Source organism: Phalacrocorax carbo, chromosome 2 (assembly GCF_963921805.1).
Source record: "Phalacrocorax carbo chromosome 2, bPhaCar2.1, whole genome shotgun sequence".
In the NCBI taxonomy this organism is placed as follows: Eukaryota; Metazoa; Chordata; class Aves; order Suliformes; family Phalacrocoracidae; genus Phalacrocorax; species Phalacrocorax carbo.
This window is the reverse complement of record NC_087514.1, coordinates 94,243,733-94,264,714: the sequence shown is the minus strand read 5'-3', so window position 1 is coordinate 94,264,714 and position 20,982 is coordinate 94,243,733. Positions and strand designations below refer to the sequence as shown.

The 20,982-nt window shown below is 38.7% G+C and overlaps 1 protein-coding gene across 5 annotated transcripts in view; it reads left to right on the top strand.

Moving 5' to 3' along the window:
• LYRM4 (LYR motif containing 4) overlaps nucleotides 1-20,982 on the top strand; it is a 94,871-nt gene that overhangs the window by 2,222 nt on the left and 71,667 nt on the right. The window contains exon 2 of one of the 5 annotated variants that reach the window (XM_064443548.1): nucleotides 1,823-1,881. The exons of the other annotated variants lie outside the window; for them this stretch is intronic. Coding sequence (XP_064299618.1) covers nucleotides 1,850-1,881 — 32 coding nt within the window. The 5' untranslated portion in view covers nucleotides 1,823-1,849. The remainder of the gene's footprint in view (nucleotides 1-1,822; nucleotides 1,882-20,982) is intronic. 5 annotated transcript variants of the gene reach the window in all.

Genomic DNA, 20,982 nt, shown 5'->3' with positions numbered 1-20,982 from the left:
TTTTTCTCTTAAATGTGTATGTATAGATTGTGAGGGAAAAATCAATTTTCTTTTTTGTGACTTTCCTAGTAAATTTGTTCTATATGTCATCTGGTAGTACGAAATTTTCTTCTACCACCCAAAAGAACTTTTAGTGCCGTAACTGTCAAGAATAATGTTCACGTCTTAAAGTAATTGAGGTCACCACTGACAGCCTTCAGAATAACAACACACAGGAGCACGTCCAGAGCCCTGCATTAAATGTTATGGAGTGTTTGGAGGTCCAGATGTGTTGGCCAGGTTTTAACAGCAGGGAGAGAGAATTTAGTAGACTGTAAGTAATTTCATGTCTGCCCTTCTGCCCTATTACCCATGCAGACGCACTGAGGAAGGAAGAGTGATTTGTACTGGAGGAAAATCAATATGCAAAGAGAGGAGATGGGCTTTGAGTCAAAAAAAGTGGTTCTTAATGAGTGTACTGTTTTCTTCTGCTTGGTGTCAAAAAGTAGGTCCTCTGACAGTTTATAACGTGTCAGATTATAGTCTCAACTACATTGATTGAAGGGATAATTTCTAAATAGAATTTTATTTGCAATTTCTGTATATATGGCTTAATGTTGTGTCTTTTTGGTACAGGAGAGAGGAATTTTTAAACTTGTGAAAGCTGTTAAAACACATCTGGTTGCAAATGAGAATAACCTGAACTTTAAAGTTTCTGTTTGTTTAGCAAGACTGAAGCTCAGTGATCAAAACACATGAGAATCTAATGGAAGAAGGTTTTCTCTAGAAGTGTACTGCAGGACTGGAGCAGGTTGCTCTGAGAGATTTTGGCATCTGTTTCTGAAGGTTTTCATGATAGGCTTAACCAAACAGCACCATGGCTGACCTGACATCGTTGAGGGTAGGCCTGCTTCAAGTGTGAGGTTGGCATGGATAAGGTCCAAAGATTCTAGCCCAACATTACTATGGTTTTTCAGGTCCCCAGCCTTCCTTTGCCTATAAAGATACAAACACTGGCTAGGAGGTTCTGGGAACCATCACGTGCTGTGCTTCTGGCTGGCCTCCTTTCTAATTCTTTGATTTCTTGTAGTTAGGAGCAATGTCAGAAGCTTTAAGTCTCTGTATTGGAATTTTTCTGCAAATAATTTGGTTTTTTAAGGTATTTCTTGATTTATTGTATATTTATTTCAGTGATCCCTTATGTTCTGTGTTAACTGGTGGAAGCACTGTTTTTACACAGAGATGAAAAAATATCTAAATAAATTGTATTTTAATGGATTTGATTTTTCTATTAAAATGTGCGATATTATTTGATTAATTAATAGAACTACCCAGAATATAGAAGAATTGGGGAAGGAGATTTGTCAAAACAGGTTTTGCATTGGAAACAAGTTAATTGAATACATGCAGTTTCATCTGAGACATATGCTTCAAGATATTAAACTAGTAAGTCTAATTTTTGCAAATCAATGCTAGTTTAGCAACAAAGCCGAGTAAAGTTAAAAAATTTTTTCAGTGCCAATTGCTTTTCCCGATTTGAATGGCATAGTTGTTGATCTGATTTTAGGGAATCATAGGACATAGAACCATAGAACAGCCTATGTTGGAAGGGACCTCCAAAGATCATCTGGTCCAACCTTTCATGGGAAAGGGAGCCCGGGTGAGATTGTTGGCACCCTGTCCAGTTGCGTCTTGAAAACCTCCAGGGATGTGGACTTTACCATGTCCTTGGGGAGGTTGTTCCAGTGATTTGATGGTTCTCACTGTAAAAAAATTTCTAATGTCCAGATGAAACCTCTCCCAGTGCACCTTGTACCCATTGCCCCTTGTCCTCTCTTTGTAGCTGCCCTTTAAGTACTGGAAAGCTGTGATGAGATCCCAGCCGAGCCTCCTCTTATCCAGGTAGGAGAGTCCTAACTCCTTTAGCCTTTCCTCATAGGGCACGTTCTCCAGCCCTTTGTTCATCTTTGTGGCCCTCCTTGGGCCTCTCCAGTCTGTCTGCATCTTTCTGGAATCGTGGTCACGGTACTCCAGGTGCAGCCTGACAAGTGCTGAGTAGAGTGGGATGATCACATCTCTGTTAGTAACACCCCTGCAGATATAGCCTTCGTTGCTGCAGTGGTATGCTGCTCGCTCATGTTCAGCTGCTTGTCCACCAGGACCCCCTGTTTCTTTTGGCAAGGCTGCTCCCCAGCCACACAGATCCTAGCCTGTGCTGGGCTTTTTGTTTATATCTTGCACTGGTCTTTGTTAAACTTCATACAGATTTTGATTTAATCTTTCTCTGAAAGATTTTATCAACATGTAGAAAATCTTAATTTTAAAAATCTCAGTCATCATTTATCTTTTGATAACTCATTTATCTTATGATAAGTGTGGCTGTTTTGTTTTGAAGGAAAGTTTAGGAAGTAAAAATTCAGAGATTCCACTATGCAGGGAAGAGCATTTTCTTAAGGTGTATTTACTCTTTTGGCATTAAAGCTGTTCTGGAAAAAAAAGGTTGTGATTCCTGTGTCTTTTGTGTCAAGCTAAACATCTCAATGTAATGTAAAAGTTTGAGACGAAGTTTTAACATTAGAACTTTTGTTTCTACAGTTCGAGGTCTTCTGCATGCATGAAGTCAGTAAAGAACAATGATACTCACCAAAATAAAACGCTTACTTATTTTTCCTTTGTGGCAATGCATTGCTACTCCCGTAAGTCCAGATGGGTCTGGGGAGGAAAAAAAAAAAGTCTTCTGTTCATAGTCAGTGTCATTAAATTGGGCACAGATGGCCAGGTATTCTGTATGTGTAGAGGGGGTAAATCTTACTGATATATACATGAAAAATAAGCTGATCTGCATTTAAGAAAATATTTCAGCTGATGGTCATTTTGTATGCAAGATTTAGCCTGCTTTTTGCAAATAGGAAAATGGAAGAACGAACTATGTCAGATGCCAGCTGCTGTTTTGTAAAGATTGATTGTGGCTCCTGATTAAACCTGAAAATAGAGAGCCATCCTTGAACATTTGGACAAGGGGTCTGGTTTAGCAATGCACCATTTCTCATTGTTTCTGTTGCTTTTCCACTGTCAGTCATCTCCATTTTTAAACTTCTTACTAACTGCTACCCATATTAAAGTCTTGCTCAGCTAGTGAGTGTGCTGATCAACTTTTTAGGCTAAGGTGAGGAACTTGAACTTAGCACTATACTGGCATATGCTTTGTTATTTTCATTTTTCTGCACGCTTTAATGGCAAGATTTTTAGATACTATGCTCTGGAAGAAGATGTGAAACTGCTTTAGGTTGTATTTGAACATAAATTTAACACGAGATATTAAACAAAACCAACATTCTAAATGTGTTCATCCTCTCATTTCCCATATGGAATTCCAATTCTTAATATTTTTTAGAAGCAACATGAAAAATCATTTCATGTCTGTATTAAATCCTACCTCAGCTTTCTGCCTTCTTTGCTTTTATCTGTCTTCCAGGAGTTTATGTTTGTCTTACAAGCTCATTTTATTGCTGTCTGTAGTGTCAGAGTTGTTTGAGAGTTGTTATTAGTTGTTTGAGAATAAATGCAACTTTTTTCTTTCTCCTTGACATCTGGGCATCTAGCCTCTTAATACTCTGTGTCACTTGGATTGAAATGGACTTTTGGTGGAGCATGAGCGCACAATCAGTATATTGCAGTTGTTCCTTGATCCTGTTCTTACATATAGGACCTGGAAGCTTTCCTACACGTTGCAACTTAATTCAATATATAGGACCTTTGTGGGTCCTCTTGCAGTCTACCTGATGTAGAAACTTGTACGAGGGGCTATATGAGGTAAAATCATTGTCCGTAGATGACATTTCATGTTGTTCATTTAATAAACTAACTTTCCCCTTGCTTTGCATGCCAGTCTAGCCTATAGTCCATTCCTTGGGGAAAGAGGGGTTCTAAGAGTTGATCGAGTAGGTTGACTTGGCAGGCTGCAAGGGTTTTCTGCTCATGGGCCATGGGCTGAGGGGGTTAATGCTCTTGGATTTCAGCAAAAGCTGCTTCTGGCCATGCCAAATGAGCCCATGCAAAGGAGGGGAGCTGTGCAGAAGGTGCCTTGTCTTACTCCTGTAACAGTAGGGAAGGAGGATGTCCCAGGAGTAAGTTGTGACTGCCATAGCACCTCAGGCTGTCTACTTCTGCATGGCACCTGTCTCAATGGTTCTTCAAACCGGGGAAGGAGCAGGCTGTGGGAACAGTCGGGTACATATGGGCACCAGATCAGAGTGTTCAGGAGAGTGGCTGGATTTTTGCACAAGTATGGGCTGAGTTGACCTGTACTTGCATAATGACCTGTTCTTCAAGGAGCCATAAAGCTTTTAAGATTCTGCTAACAACTCTTTCAACAACATAATTCACACCAAATAAAATTTTAAAACTCCATGCTTTTTCAAAAATGGGTTTCTTTCTCTTCCTCCCAACATAACTTATTTGGTCACTTTAATTGAAAAAACCTTTCTTTGATTTTGTCCCAGGTATATAGAATCTGGTCACTGGTTCTTTTTGCACTTTTATCACTCAGGTAATTTAACTACCATGTTAAAATTTTACATGGGACAGTTATCCAAGCTGAATAAGCCTTTTTCTTGCTGGTTCTCCTAATGAAGTTTGTGATTGATGAGATCTGCCAGCAGATTGTCAGCTCTTGGTAACATGTTTTGCTGTTAGGGAGGAAAAAAAGACTAAATGGTGTTTAAACAAAAAAATCCAAATCAATAATGAGAAAACAGACATGCCACATTATAGAAAGTACCGTGTTCTGTCCAAAGTGATGGTTTATAGCTAAGAAATACAGCAAAAAATAAAATTGTCAGTTCTGTCCAGCAGAGCTGTCAGACTTCTTTCTGGGAGGGAAATGACTGAACCACAGCTTTACACCATCTGTTTTTTGCTTGCCTGTGCAAAGAAAGTGGATAACTTATTTTCCTTATTAATATTATTGCTTATGAGGAAAGGCTGAGAGGCCTGGGGAAGAGAAGACTGAGGGGGATCTTACCAATCCTTAAAAATATTGAAAGGGTGGGTGTCAAGAGGATGGGACTGGACTCTTCAGTGGTGCCCAACGACAGGACAAGGGGCAATGGGCACAAACTGGAACACAGGAAGTTCTACCTGAATATGAAGAAAAACTTTCCTGTGAGGGTGCCAGAGCAGCGGCACAGGCTGCCCAGGGAGGCTGTGGAGTCTCCTTCCCTGGAGACATTCAAAACCCGCCTGGACACGGTCCTGTGTCCCCTGCTCTAGGTGTGCCTGCTCAAGCAGGGGGGGTTGGAGGAGATAATCTCCAGAAGTCCCTTCCAACCCCCACCATTCTGTGATTTTTACTGGTTTGGTTTTTTTTTTCCCTCTGTCATGTAATGCTGGCTGTGTTCTGAGTGATAATAAACTTAGGAGGGTTTGAGTTAATTTCCTACATGATGAGTACGTGGCTATCTCTGTAATCTTGAAAAGTATAAAGAAGTCAGGGCTGTAAGCAGCTGTGGTGCTCATGAGCCCAGGGTGCAGGGTAATTTTCATCCTACACTGTTGCAGATGCTTGTATTGTCCTGGCAGCAGCATGACCCAAAATCATGGGTAAACTGGCACTGTATGTTTGCAGATGAGTTCTGCAGGCAGTCACACAGATTTGTGGTTGGCCTTATTAATGTCTCTTTCCCTGGAGAGTTAAATTTTAGCCGTTATTTTAGTGACCACGCACCATGCAGATATTTTGCTCTTATGTTATTTTAGGGTCTTTTATGTATATTACCTTACTCTGTCAGAATAATGTATGCTTGAATAGAGATGTCAGTATTTTAAGAGCTCTGGATGGTGCTCAATCTGCTGATTAGGATGGAAACTGTGGAAAGGACTGAGATGTTTACACTCTGAACTGTAGTAAAACATGGAAATGCATGCACTTTGGGGGAAAATCTAGAGGCACAGGAACATGATTTTGAATTGTCAGACTTTGAGTCTGACGGTATTGAAGTATTTGCGTTTGACTTCAGTATTCTATGTTTAAAATACTTTGGAAAGACAACTAAGGTATTCTGTTCCAAAAATGTCAAAACATAACCATTAGATACCATCAGAACGTATTTCTCTGAAAAGAAATCTTAAACCAAATGGAAACAATTTTGCCAAATGTTTTGATTTTTTGATAGCAACATTTCCCAACTGAAAATCATTCCATCAAAGTTCTGTTGATCATGTTCATTAGGAGTTCCTTTCTTGGAGTTAAATGTACAACTGTCTTTTTCCAAATACATTCACTTACCCCTGTAAAATTATGCTGTTCCTAAACAATAAAGGATATCTACATATTGGTTTTGATGTAATTTTCTTGATTTTTTTTTTTTTTTTGCAGAGGAGAGTTTTCAATAGTAATAACTTGGAGGGGGAGTTTGGAGCACATACATGGCATACAGAGTTCTAGAAAAATTTAAGTTTTATAGTTGAAAGACATTTAATGAGTGGTTGCTTCCTCAAAAGACTGATTAATGGACTTCGTTATTTTAGTAAAGGCACCCAAATTGAGTAAATCTGATGTTGTGGTTATCCAAGACATTATTTGCGCTCTTTGTGTAGCATAATAGAGCAAGGACATTTTTCTTTTTACATAAAATTTAATTACCACTAGAATTTTTTTAGTACTAATAAAACTAATAGAAAAATTACTGCCTCTGGCAGTGATTCATGCCAATAGACATATTTGCGTATGATTTCTGGTAAATGAAAAACACTTCATAATGTAGTAATAGTTTTTAAGTATTGAAATGCTGTCCTAGCTCACCACCTCCTTTCCTTACTCTTGGGTGTGGCTTTAACATTTAATTCCTACTGTATCCATCTGTATGTTGCCCATGATGAAAAGACGCTGACCTCGTAACATCAAGACTTATTCAAGACACTGTAGACACAGGCTATTATTTCAAGTATTCTTTAGAGGATCAGCATTCTGGATTATTAAAACAAAATCAAAGTAATTAAAAAAAAAACCACAACCTGCAGTCAATCAGGCAAAAAACTGCTTGCTACAGCAACGGATAGCAAGGATGCTGTCTGAACTGCCTCTTAGATAAAGCTCTTCCCATAGTTTTTTGGGCTTTCTGACCAAGAAAGTATAGTCCCAGATTGTACATGGTTGTCTGTTTTTCCAAGTAAAATGGGCATGAATAGAAAACTTTCTTGATTGTTTCCTTGCCTGTGTGAATACTTGGCCCAGGAGCTCCATTACTGTTTTGCACAGAACTCTGTACAGAGGATGTCCTCGGTGAGGAATATTTTCTGGGATTCTTCTCTATATTATAGTTCTTTCTCCAGAATGAAGATGCCACAGATCATTCAGACAAAATTATAGCTAGGAGAATGGCCCTTTTCCCTTAATTTTTTTTCTAATTTTTATTCTATTCCTTTTCACCTGATCTCTGTATAAAATTCTAACGTTTTTCTCAGGATGCAGTGCACAACTGAACATTTAATATGATAACAGTGAAAGAATTTAATTGTGTTTAGATGCTGTCTTCCTTAAGAGAATCTGTATGAAAAAATCTTTACATTATTCTTCAGGAAAATTTGAAGGTCCTGTGCTGTGAATGGCTAAATGCCAAGCTTGGCTGGTGTTCATAGACTCAAAATACTTAGGACTAGACTGTTTTTCCACATTATGTTTGTTACAAAGTCTTGGGAAAAGCTGCTGCTTAGATATATTTTTCTACCTTTTTAAATAAAAAGCAATTGGTTAAATCACATTTAGGTCTTGTAAAGAAAAGAAGCCTATACCCAAACTAAATACTTTGTGTGTGTGTACACATGAATGAATGTATTGGTGTCAAGAAGTCAGGAATTCACTTCTGCATCCCAGTAATCCTTTTTCAAAAATTTCTGTTTAAAGCAAACTGTGAAGCCATTGTGGAAGCTAGTGGAAGTATGCTATGTGTGTTAGTCTTATTACAAATGAATCTCCATTGAATTGCAGTGCTTTTTTTTTTCTTGAACTCGATAGCATTTAGATCAAAAGATGTTTAATTTAAATTTAGAAAATGCTTATTTACAAGTTGACATAATTAACTGTATTTTTATATACTTTGCAAAAAACCTAGTATTTAAATAAGTATAGCTCCATGAACATTTTATATCAAATCAGCATGAGCTTCCAAATGTCTTGTGGGATTCTGAATATGACAGCGGTCAGATTCTCCACAGACTTCATTGCCAGGTCTTGACAGTCCATCTGAGTCTGCTTGTCTGGCATATACTGGTCTGGAACCATTAAAGACCTCTTTCTAAAGCATTAGCTTGTATAAAAATAAGATTGTCTTATTTTAGCTGCCAGAGAAAGTATGTATTTTTAAAAAAAAATTAATGTATTTCCCTGAAACTATAATGAGTTCTAATATATTGGCAATAATCACTAATCCATTATGGTACTGAAGCTTATATAATTGAACTTAGTGCTGTGACTTAAAGTGCTTAGGAGAACAATTTATGGTACCTGGTGAAGTTGGTCTTTAAAGAGTTGTCTCCATCTTTCTCTTTCACAGCACGTGATTTCTGCTAACTAGTATTTGTTGCAGGATGTGGTATTTTTGCATGGTGGTATTTATTTACTGCATTATTTGTTTCTCCAACAAACATACAGATTATCACAGTGCTCAGTTGCAGTCACAGGCAGATGTAAACATCTGTTCATTGTTTGCATAAGCAGGAGAAATGTGAACGTAGGTTTCCTCAGAGCCTTGGTGTTGGAGAAAATAGGTTTATCTTGTTGATATCTTGTGTAACCATGACGGTTACACGTTCAGTGAATGTTAAACACTTTTATGCAGACCGTGTTAGAACAGCAGTGACAGAGTTAAAGGTAGCTGGGGGGGTGCCAAGTTCAAAAGCCATCATTTATTTCCATTCTTAATCACAGTTAAGAACAGGGGAACTAGGAGTGGAAGGGGCTAGGTACAAGCCATCAAGTTTTGGGTTGAATCACTAATGGAATTCTTTGTGAAACAATAATTCATTCATTCATCAAAATGTGCCTCCCCTTGTAATCAATGCTTTTATTTAAATAACATAAAACTGCTTCCTTCTCAGGAAAATGCTTTAAAGTCAATACAGCTCAAATGAAATGCTTAAAACATAGTACATCCTGGAAGTTTATAGCCTGAATTATGTCAAATAGAAACATGTTGTGCTGCCTTGAAACTAACCTGTCACTAAGTTCCAGAAAACATCTTTGACTCGTCTAAAATATCACAGCATTTTTCTAGTCCAATAAATTAGCAAATAGGTTTGCGAATTAATGGTCTTCATATGTAAAATAGTTTTGAAGGGAGGAACATTTATTGATTGATTTAAGTAGTTTTATCGCTGTCCAAAATAAATTAGATGTCTCACTCATAATGCTTTTTCCCTGACCTGACTAATTTGCAATATGAAAATAAATGTTTGAGTGATTTGTTTACAAAATAATAAGAAATACATTTTGTGTAGACCTCTAAATAGGTTTCCTGATTTCCAGAGCTACTGAGCAGATTTTTTACTAAATTTATTAATTTATTATTTTCAGTTTGTAATTTATACCAAAAATTGCGGCCTATTATTTGCAGATTTTGAATGTTAAGATGAAGAGTTATCAAACTGGTGCTGGCACCTTCACAAACACCTCCAAAAGCAATGGGGTCATAGGATGAACATAGTCCTACCAACTGCAGAGATGCAGTGTTGAGCAAACAAATATATACTTATACAGAAGTCCTCGTTCTGTGAATGAGTGGCAGTACTTACTAACCGGTATGGATTTGGAGGCTTGATTCTGGGGTTTTATTTATTTCCCAACAACTTGTTGGAATCCTTGAGGGCGAAATTCTCTATCAGTGCGAGTTATTGCTACCATTAGCTAGGGACCTGGAGCTTTTGCAACTTCTGTGGGTAATTTGTTTCAAGATTGGAAACCTTTTCTGCTACCCTGGGGAATGGAAGGTCATGTCCCATGTCAAAGGGAAGGTAATATGCCCTGGTCATAAAATGTTATACTGAAAACATTGTTATGATAAATAGACCACTCTTCATACCTCTTCTCCTCTCCTAATATCTCATGCAGTAGCCTTAGCCAGTACTTGTCTGAGTTATTGAGTTTTAAGCCAGATGTTAATTCCACATATAGAGTAAATCTTATCTGAGAAGAACTTCTCCTTACAGCCATGTGCTTATGGGAGGGAAAAGAGTTGGTGTTTGCTGTTTGGGGTTGTTGGGTTTTTTTCTTACTTGCAGATAAAGGTCAAAAAGTGAATGAATGTGACTCATGACTCACTCATGTGAGTGAATATTTTGTTGTGACTTTTAATTAGCTATTAAGTAGTATCTTGGGGGTTTTGTAACACATTTTTGGCTTGAAATGCAGAACTTTTTGTAATATATAAATGTACCAGTCTGAACTTACTCTTGTTCAATAGAATATGTGTATATAGTAATATATTATAGAAACAGAATAAGGTAATTTTTTTTCGCCTTCATAGTCTAAGCCTCTGTGAGAGATTGTTAAGAGGTTGACTGGAAAACTCTTTAAAAATTACTGACCTTTCCCTTAGCTTTATCTTCACCTTTAAATTTTAGCATCTGAACTTAACATACTTGGGCTTGATTAGATTAAAAGGCAATACTTTATCAACGTTTCTTTTCTTGGAGAAAGAAAATTGATCACTCTTTGTCTTCCTGAATATCTCTGATGTCCCTTTCTTTTATAGTGGTTAGATTAAACTGCTTCAGCACACAGAAGATCCATCAGCAGGTTTATTGAATGACTTCTGTTCACTGGACTAGCATAGCTTGAGTTTTAAATTTAATCTCATTTTTCTGTCTGATATTAAATTATATATTGCCTGGTCAAATCAAAGTATTGCATTGTATGCTGGGATCTACAGTTTGGAGAGTAAGAGTGCATGCACCATGATTTTAGAGGTGGAAGCTATACATAGCCCAAAAGAAACATTTTTGGCTGGTAGATGCTCTTAGCTTCATAATTGGCAGATAGAACATCCATCCTACATTGTTTTTAGAGTAACTGTAGGAAAAATAATAGGAAAATGGGTGTAACCTTTTTTTTTTCTTTTATGGGAAGTAGCTTTCAGGAATGTTGTGTTACTTAGGATTTAGTATTACTTTGATTCATATGTTACTTCTGGACTCCAGAAAGATATGCAGGATATATAGGTCCTGAGAAGCTGAATTTATTTTACTGGATCTAGCAGAGGTCTCAGGTTTGTCTTAGCTCATTATCATTATGGTCCAAAGATCAAGAGCTGTGGGCATATTGTTTCATAATTAGCCTGCAAAGGGTCTAGCTTTTTTCAGTGCTTGTTTGTGCTGATAGCACCTGGGAGGTACAAGGAGTGGAGAGCTGTATGCTGTGGAAAGATGTGGTGGATAGTTCTGGCACGTTATGCCTGGTGCATAGAGGTGCTGTGTAATTTACATGGATGAAGATCAGCTCTGCCTGCCTCAGAACCTCAAATCTGCCTCTCTGGCATGGCCTGTGAGTGAACCAGTCACTCAGCTTTGCCAAGCAGAATAGTCTTTTACCTTCAGACCTTGCCTCTGTTCACCCATGGTTCCTTCCACTCTTTTATCATGTAAGATGCTGCATCTGATTTCCCATAGGGATGAAGTGACACGTGGAGTTTGTACCCACTGCATTTCTAGGTTACTGTTCCACTCTTGGCTGCGGCTGGGATTTTCAGCCCCCGTTTCCTTTGTGCTAGTGTTATCGCCTGTAAAGCTTATGAAAACTTCCATATCCTGTAACTAATTAAACAGAAGAAATACAGAAGTGAAGATCTAGTTCACTTGACTTTCTGTGCCTCAGGTAGCATTCATAGAGTACAAAACAACCTGCGCTTATTTTCTTCTGAGCCTCTGGTAACATAATCACAGGAGTCTGTAAATGAGCCTCCTGAAACATTTCATGTATTGTCCAAAGGCACTATATTTACAATCCCAAAAGTCTAAAAATTATATTCAGTACACTGTTGTATGCACAAAGTGGGATGGTGATTTTGTGTTATGCATTCCAATTTGATTTTTTTTAGGCTCTAGATTTGACTAATAAGCTTTGCATAGATTAGAATTTTCTATGCTGCTAAGTATACATTGTAATTTCAAATATCCATCATTGTTGTCAAAGTTGATATTGCAGATTTGCTAAACTAAACATGCAGTGCTTTGCTATAAATGAGGGAAGGTCATTGAGCCATATGGTGATGGGAGGTCCAGTGGGGGATGTCTGTCACTACTGACTGAGTTACAAGAAAAAAATTTCTGGAAGAACTGTAAAGCTGATGGAAATGGATGAGAAGATAAAGTTTGGAGAATAACTCCAATATTCCAAATCCTGTAACTTCTAGTATGTTGTCTGTAAGCAGATAGAACAGGTGGTCTGTTACTTCATATGGATTGTTTAATAAATTATATTTATGGTTTATTGTTGTCTTTGTCATGAGATGACTGGATCCTATCTAATTTCAGTGTAATTTCTTTTACTAGATTCATTTTGGACCTATGATGCTTAAATTCTTCTTTCTCAAAAAGCACAGGTTTACACAAGCAAATCTAAAGAGGCAGTATTAAGCATCTTTATTACTAGAATCCAAGGATCACCTCTGCAAAGTAAAACTTTGTTAGGAGTCTGTTCCATACACTCAAAATTACTAGCCTGTCAAAATGACCAACAAAACTTCACCTCAGATAACCTTCAGAAAACTGTTTCTTAAAGTCTTTCATAAGTCAAAATATCTGTTGTTTTTTTTTTAAATATATGCTGTCAACATATTTCTGATACTTAGTCCCTTTTCTCTTTTAAGGGATTGGCATTTTTATCATTTCCATAATAAAAGAATAATATGGGTACTGTAACTAGATATTTACTAAATATAAATCTTTAGTTTCAGAAATAATGCTGTGCTTCAGAAATGTCCTATCGAAATATCATCATCGTCCAGACCAACCACACTGGAGTCCAAGGAGTTAGAATATCCCAAGGCTTTATGCCTTGTTGCTTAATTTAAAAAAAACTAAGCACTATTGCTTCATCAAAGACAAATAATTTTCCACTGACAAGTGGGAAATATGTGCATCCAGCAAGGCTGCTTAGCACCTCATGGGTTTCTAAATGAACAGTTACAGCCACCAAGAGATGCAATACAGTTAGCCCTCCCTCTTCAGGGTACCCAAGTCACAAGCTAAACTGCGTCTCTTCTTAGAATGGAAGGTAACAGCTAGCCATGCTGAAGAGAGAAATTTTGGCCGCAGCATTGGACTAAAACTCTAATCTTTGCAGAAAAGTATAATGGAATTTGTAATGGCAATTCACAGCAAGCCAGGCTTTTCTTAAGAACAGTTCAGAAATAGCAGCATGGCAAATGGAACAGCATAGATCTGCCTCAAAAGGAGGAAGAGAGAAATCAGCCTTGTCAGGATTTGAACTTGTGGTTTGGTTTCAAGGCATTCGCTACCTCGTAATTGGACTGCTGAGCTACCTGACTGTCCTGGTGAGCAGTTGGCAGGGTCTTAGGAGTGAAAGTTTAGCAGAGAGCTGTTTGTCATTTCAGGCCATCAGGACACTCTTCATCTGTGGCAAATTCGGTTTCTAGTTCCTATAGCGCATCCTTGCCCGGTGCCTCGTTAACTAAACAACTTATTCGATTGGATCCTTCACTGGTAACCCTCTTTTAACCTCTTCTACAATATAATATTGCAGTTGCAACTCCAATTAAGATTAAAAGAATGCTTTCATTTGGACATATTTCCTTTTTTCTTTTAACCCTGACCTTCTGAAAAGCACTCGCTTCTGCAGAGATTCTTTACACTTAGTATTAAGCCAATAACTGTTTTTATTTTTAGAAATATAGCAACAAAAATGTATGTTTCAAAGAACTGTAAAAATAGTCGTCGTTAACTATGAATAGGACTGATAGTATTCTAGGATCATGAATACCACCAGTTCTCAGTGTTCGGGAACAAGTCATGCCTGACCAACATGATTGCCTGGATTTGTGAACAAGGGGAGAGCAGTGGATGTTGTTCACTACTACTTTAGGGAGGCTTTCAACAATGACTCCCACAACATTCTTGTATCCAAGTTAGGGTGTTATCATCTGAATGGGTGGACAACCATGAAACTTCAAGACTGGTTGGATGCTAGGGCTTAGAGGATGGTAGTTAATGGGTCTTCAGGGGTTGATCCTGGGACTCATCCTGTTTCATGTCTTTATCAGTGACCCAGAGGAAGTAACAGTGCTTGCTAATTAAATTTGCAGATGACACTGGATTGGGAGGCCAGTGTGCTCAATGGTAGGGCTACTGTCCAGAGGGACCTCAGGAGCCTGAAGGAAAAGGCCAACAGCAACTTTATGAAATTCAGTAGGGACAAGTAAAATGTCCTACACCTGGCAACGAGATGCCCCAGCCAGAAAACAGGCTGGGGACTGACTGGCCAGGGAGAAGCTCTGCCAAAATGGGGCTAGGGATCCCCGCAGAGAGACAGCTGTGTGCCCTGGCAGCAAAGGTCGTCAAGAGCATCCTGAGATGTATGAACAGTTGCTCAGCCAGCAGACTGGGGGGAGTGATTATCCCCCTCTACTTAGTGCCTGTTAGACTGCATCTGGAGTACTGTATCCAGTCTTGTTCCCCTCAACCCTCCCCCACACCCCGCCACACACAGGAAAGACATGGATAACCTGAAGCAAGCTCAGCAGAAACCACCACGGTGATTGGGGGCTGAAGCACTTGCCGCGTGAGAAAAGGCTGAGGGATCTGGGTTGGTTCAGCCTGGAGAAGAAACAACATTGAGGTAACCTAATAGTAGCCAGCACCTCAGCATACCCAGGAGGTGGCTGGCAGGAGAACAAGAGACAGCAGATGGAAAGTGAAGGAAGAGAGGTTTTCAGACTGGCTTTAAGGAGAAGCTTTTTTTCCCCACAAGGACAGCCAAGCGATTGAGCATGATTCCCGGAGAGGCAGTCCAGTCACTGTCCAGGTTTTCAAGACCTCACTGGACAAAGCCATGAATAGCCTTGTCTGATCCCCTTGTTGACCTTCCTTGCAGCGGGAGGTGAGACTAGAGACCTGAGTTGCTTTCCAACATGAATGAAGCTGTGATCCTGTTGGTGGGGTAGTCATCCATGCTCTCTTCTTTGAAATGCATACAGGCACAAAGTGGACAAAGGATACAGTCAGGAAAAAAAAAGTCCTATTTTCCTGAAAACAGCCACAAGTTTGTCTCTCATATATATACGTGTGGGGAGGCATTTTCAGTTTTGAGATTGATTTTAAAAAATGAAACTTTTGAAACAGGCATGCAGAAGCTTTTTGTCATCTAGAGCAACTTGCAGGGACAGGGTTGAAGTTTTTATTAGAAGTTTTGAGATGTGGGACACAAAGTAGCAAGATTTGCTTTAGAAATAAGTTACAAATCTTATATCTGATCATACAGCATGTATCATATGCACTGGGTCACAGTCCCAGCTCTCAAGTCTGTTTTCTAATGTTCATCAATTTTTATCCTGCCTCTCTGTTCCTTTGGGGTAGTCTTCTCTCATACAGTATCTCTAGAGCTGTTCTCTTCCGGACATATTTCTTGCCAATTCCATTGGAACTCTTATTTTGTATATTAGCAGAGAAACCCATTAGTGGCTTGTAGGTTTCATCCTGTAAGTTTTTTGTGAAGACTGTCTAGGGTCTTTGATTAGAAAATTTTAGGAAGTAATACTGGCTTAACCAGCAGTCTAATTTTCATGTTTCTTTACTCTTCTCTCCTCCCCTCCCAGCTTCGTACCACCACCCCCACTCCCCCAAGCAAATCCTGGTTCCAGGAATAGGCTTTGCTTTGATTTTAGAAAACAGGAAGGTGTCATCATTGTGGTGCTGTAACTTGAGGTGGCAGTGCTGCTGATAAAACATTGTGTCACACCCTTCTGTTGATTCTGTGTTCAATTAGACAAGTCACAACTACTTCCCTATTAAGTACTTGCCTCTCAATGCCAAACACACATCTGTTGTCATATGCTTCTTTTTTAGTATTAAATGGTAATTGCATGCAGCTTTTGCCTCATCATTATTGGTGTCTTCTAACGAGACCTTTATAGAGGAAAAAAGAATGTAAATATACATATACGGAAATATGTATGCGTACACGTAAATATAAAAGTAATAATTCCCTCTGAAGTAATTCTGTACATGGAGATATTTTTACTAATGCTAATAAGTTTAAGGTAAGCTGAAATTATTTTTCTGCAGATATTTTCTTAAAAAAAATTTCCATTTTTAAATTATATGTAATTCTGAAAATTCAGTTAGACAAATCTCAGCTGGTGCACATTTTGCTAATAATAATGGGAAATTCTGAAAATTTATGCTTTTGCTACCTTAAGTTAATAGATGTTAATTGGAAGGGAGAAGTGGTAAGAAAATATAGTTAGTGAAAGGAAACAATGACCTTTTATAAAAAGACTCCCTCACTTGATATAATATTACTGTGTTGTAAACCAGTATTGCACTTCTGCACATTGTGTCCTTGAATAAAAGCATCATATACTTCATTTCAAAATTATTAGCCGCAGTGGGCTTCCTAGAGGTTGGTTACTGATCACTTGCCATAATTTATTAAATACAACCTAAGCTAATAATAAAAAACACCTTTTATTTTGTGTCTTTTTTGATAGTCTCTGATCTCATCAATACTTAAATATCTAAAGGGAGGGTGTCAGGACGATGGGACTAGACTCTTTTCAATAGTGCCCAATGACAGGACAAGGGGAAATGGGCACAAGTTGGAACATAGGAAGTTCCAGCTAAACATGAGAAAAAACTTCTTTCCTGTGAGGGTGCCAGAGCAGGGGCACAGGCTGCCCAGAGAGGGTGTGGAGTCTCCTTCCCTGGAGACATTCAAAACCCGCCTGGACACAGTCCTGTGCCCCCTGCTCTGGGTGTGCCTGCTCAAGCAGGGGAGCTGGACAAGATGATCTCCAGAGGTCCCTTCCAACCCCTACCAGTCTGTGATTCTAACCTGCTGTCCTCTTCCCTTGCAGTCTGTTTTGCTTGCACAGGTTGCATACCACAATCCTCCTCTTCTATCTTTGCGTACGTGCTCAGTGACTTACAATTTGCAATAGCCATTAAGGCTTGTAGTTTGTTGCCTATGACTGTGATGTGATCCATTAATACGTTATATTTGTTCACAGTCACAAAGACAAGATGTCAACGTGTTTGTAAAGCTGTCTTGGAAAGATGACTTAAACCTTTAGCATGTTGTGATACTGGTGAATGCAAAGTGATGCTGAGAAAACCATTGCTTGGTCAGGTTTATTTTGAAGGCATAGTACTGTGTACTTAAAAGCAAGTATGTCTGCACTGTGTTTCAGCGTCTTTTCTTACACTCTAGTTTAGCAGAGCACAAAGATACATGAGTGAAGACTTGCAAAGGAAACAGATTTTTTTAAATTTTCTGGTCAGGCATGACATAAGTAAACATTTTGAAATAAAAATATCTAAATCCCCAAGCAGATATTATTTTCTGAAGTACCTCTGTTGCAATATCATCTTTCCTTAACCCAGTAGGCAGCTAAACACCACAGAGCCGTTCGCTTACTCCCTCCACAGTGGGAGCAGGGAGAGAATCGGAAAAAAGGTAAAATCTGGGGGTTGAGATAAAGACAATTTAATAGGACAGAAAAGGAAGGGATAATGATAAAAGAATATACAAAGCAAGTGATGCACAATGCAGTTGCACACCAACCATTGACCAATGCCCACCTAGTTCCCAAGCAGCAGCCGCATCCCCCCAGCCAACCTCCCCAGTTTTTTCTTCAGCCTGACATCGTATGGTACGGAATATCCCTTTGGTCCCTTGGGGTCAGCTGTCCCAGCTGTGTCCCCTCCCAGCTTCTTGTGCTCCACCAGCCTCCTTGCTGGTGGGGTCAGGTGAGAAGCTGAAAAGTTTTTGATTTAGTGTAAGCACTGCTCAGCAGCAACTAAAACACTGATGTGTTATCAACATTATTCTCATACTAAATTCAAATCAGTGCTATACCAGCTACTAGGAAGAAAATTAACTCTGGCCCAGCAAAACCATGACAAGCTGTTGTTTCAGACTTCGCTTCTTCTAGGCTTCATTTTTATGAGGACACATGTTACGTTTTCAATGGTGCTTCAGGGAAGGACAAAGATTAACTCTTTGAAGCTAGAGGTGAATGACTGAATATTAGGGAAAAGACTGTTTTCTAACCATAACTCTCTGGTTTTTACTATTATCTGGGGCCATGGCTGTCTCTTAACTTTAGCAAGTAGGGCCTGTTCCCTGTGAGTCTGTGGTAGTGTTTTGGCCCTGGTGGTGTTCTCGCATTAACTCCCAACCATTCTTTCTATTTTCTACTAATGTGCATCTGTTACCTTGCATAGCCATCCACCTGCAGTGGCTTTGGGCTGAAAACATCACACTGAGCCTATTACCCATTGAGTACATACTTTTGATTTAATTTGGAGTTAATTGTGTGACAAATGTGTGTAAGTAGAGATCACGAAAAGTGTTTTGAGTGTGCATATGTGAGAGCACACTGAGTGACTGTATTCAAGTGTACACTCTTGCATGGGTCCTGCTGTCACTACCTCACTATAAAGTCTTTGCAGAAGATAAAATCAAAGGTGTTGTCTATTAAAATTTCAGTGCGCTTGGATGACAAAAAGAAAATGCCTCATTGCATGTTTCAGCCATTTTTCAGTATCTGTTTCCAAAGAATGGTGAGAAAAATAGTAAACTGTGAAATGCATTTTGAGTTTTCATTTGCAATGATGTTTCTTAATGAACACTGTTGCATTCCTAGGACCTCTCCCAAAGGTCTATAGGAGCTGTTTGAGTGTACTGTATGCAGAATTGCTTTCCCATTCTGTTTCTCTGGAGAGCTTGCTTGGTACCTTCTCGTTGAAGAGTTCCCTTTGTTTATGTGACTTGCTTGGCCTCTCTAGGTGGGATCTGTCGCAAACTATATCCATCTAAACCAGTACTGCTATATTCCCTCCTCCTCAGTGCTAATGCTTATCCAGTCCCACGCAGAGCTGATGGAGCTTTCTAATCCAGAAAAAAAAAAATTAAAAAAAAAAAAAAACAAACCAAAAAAACCCACACAAAAAAAACCCCAACCCTGAACTCTTTTAGTAGGCTGTCCTTCTGTCAGGTTGCAAAGTTGGACTGGCTCACCTCAGAGCTGTGCTGTGCTGTGCTGATCTGAAGGAGGCAGGAGGGTTTGTGCCTACCAGGGAGGATGGCAAAATTGCAGCAGCTCCCCTTCACTCACATTGGCTTAGACTTGTTGCAGTGCTGTATGCCCTCAGTTCCTTTGTGCCAGCTTGGGTAAATAATCATCTATGAAGTACAGCAACCATTTCACATGCTGGTATGCTTTTCATCTGTCACTGTCTTCAGATAGTGCTTCTTTTTGGTTAATGTTGTAGAGTTTTGTGAAGATAGCCATATATTCTCTGCCACTGGCATTTCGAGCTGTGCCTTCAAATAGTACGTGATTGGTTTTGGCATTTATGCTTATTGAACTGAAAATGCACACCATTAGAGTAGCTGATAAGCTGACCAGTCAGTTCATCAACCTAAGATCTTTGGAGTAGTGCTCTTAAAAAAAAAAAAAAAACCCAAACAAAAAAAAACACCCAAAAACAAACAACAGATATGTCTGAATGAACAAGTTCTTTTCACTGCATATGTATCTTTGCTGCATGTTGCTACACACATTATTGTACTTGTTCATGGACTTGCAGCAATATTGCAACCCTAATGTTAGTACTAGCTTTTAGTACTTATTCAGTTGAGAAACTCTTGAAGCGTAGAGAGTATTGAGGTTTGGAATTGATGCTGCTGACAACTGTTGTTGCATATAAAAAGCTGTTGTTTAAAAACAAACAAACAAAAAAAAAAACCACACAAAAAAACCCCAAAACTGCCAGTTTGTTTATATCTTGACTTAACGCTTTTTAGATAATTTTGAAAGAATTTGAGTGCTGGTGAAATGTTCCTCTGGCACCTCTCAGTGGGGAAGAAAGAATGGTTTACGGTCATTATAGTACTATGTGTGAGCTTTGAGTTCAGCTCATCCTTATTTTAAGTGATATATTGAATCTCAATGTAACCTTAGTAAAGAGCAGTACCAGGATATAGAGCAAGTCTTTGAAGTGTGTTTAGAGAAAACTGCAGATGTATTGATTTCGCTGTAGAATTGTGTTAAAGCCTATGTAAAATAACTTCATTTGGGTGTTAACATTCATAAAGGTTTAAAGAAATCATAAAAGGAAAGAAGAGTGCAAATTTCTGACTATACATAAAAGCTGGTCTGATGATCTCTTTCAAGTGTATATATCTTTTCTTTCTCAACAACTGTTGGGAGTAATGAGACGAAGAGAGAAAATGGAACAATTAAATGCACCATATGTACAAAACAGGAAAAAAAACAGTCTGTAGGTGTTATACTGAAGAAGAATTTGGTTTAGTCCCATCTATCTTTTTTATGTAGATAGCATTTACTCATTTGTATTGCATTTTGAAAGACTTGTACTCAGTAATGGATCTTGCTGGGTTTTGTTGTTGTTTTTTAGTTTTAAGCTAAAAATATATCTCTGTCAGCTCTTTGTATCTTTGGGAAATCCCTCCTTTCTTGCAGAAGATATTCTGTGTTTCTGCACAGTTTATGTATGTGGGGTGACTCCAAATACATCCACTATCAAGCAACACAATACATCTTAATTATTTGGGGTTGTTTCTTTTCTGGAAGAAATAAGCAGCTTCTCCTTCAAATCTTGCTAGGACAGCAGCTGTAGATGAGAATGAGCTTTCATATTTAATACATTCTATTAACCTCACACATACAAACACACACTCACTTGCTCACGCACCCCAGTGTCACATTATAGGTGAACAGGCCCTAATTAAAAGCACGCACCATCTGC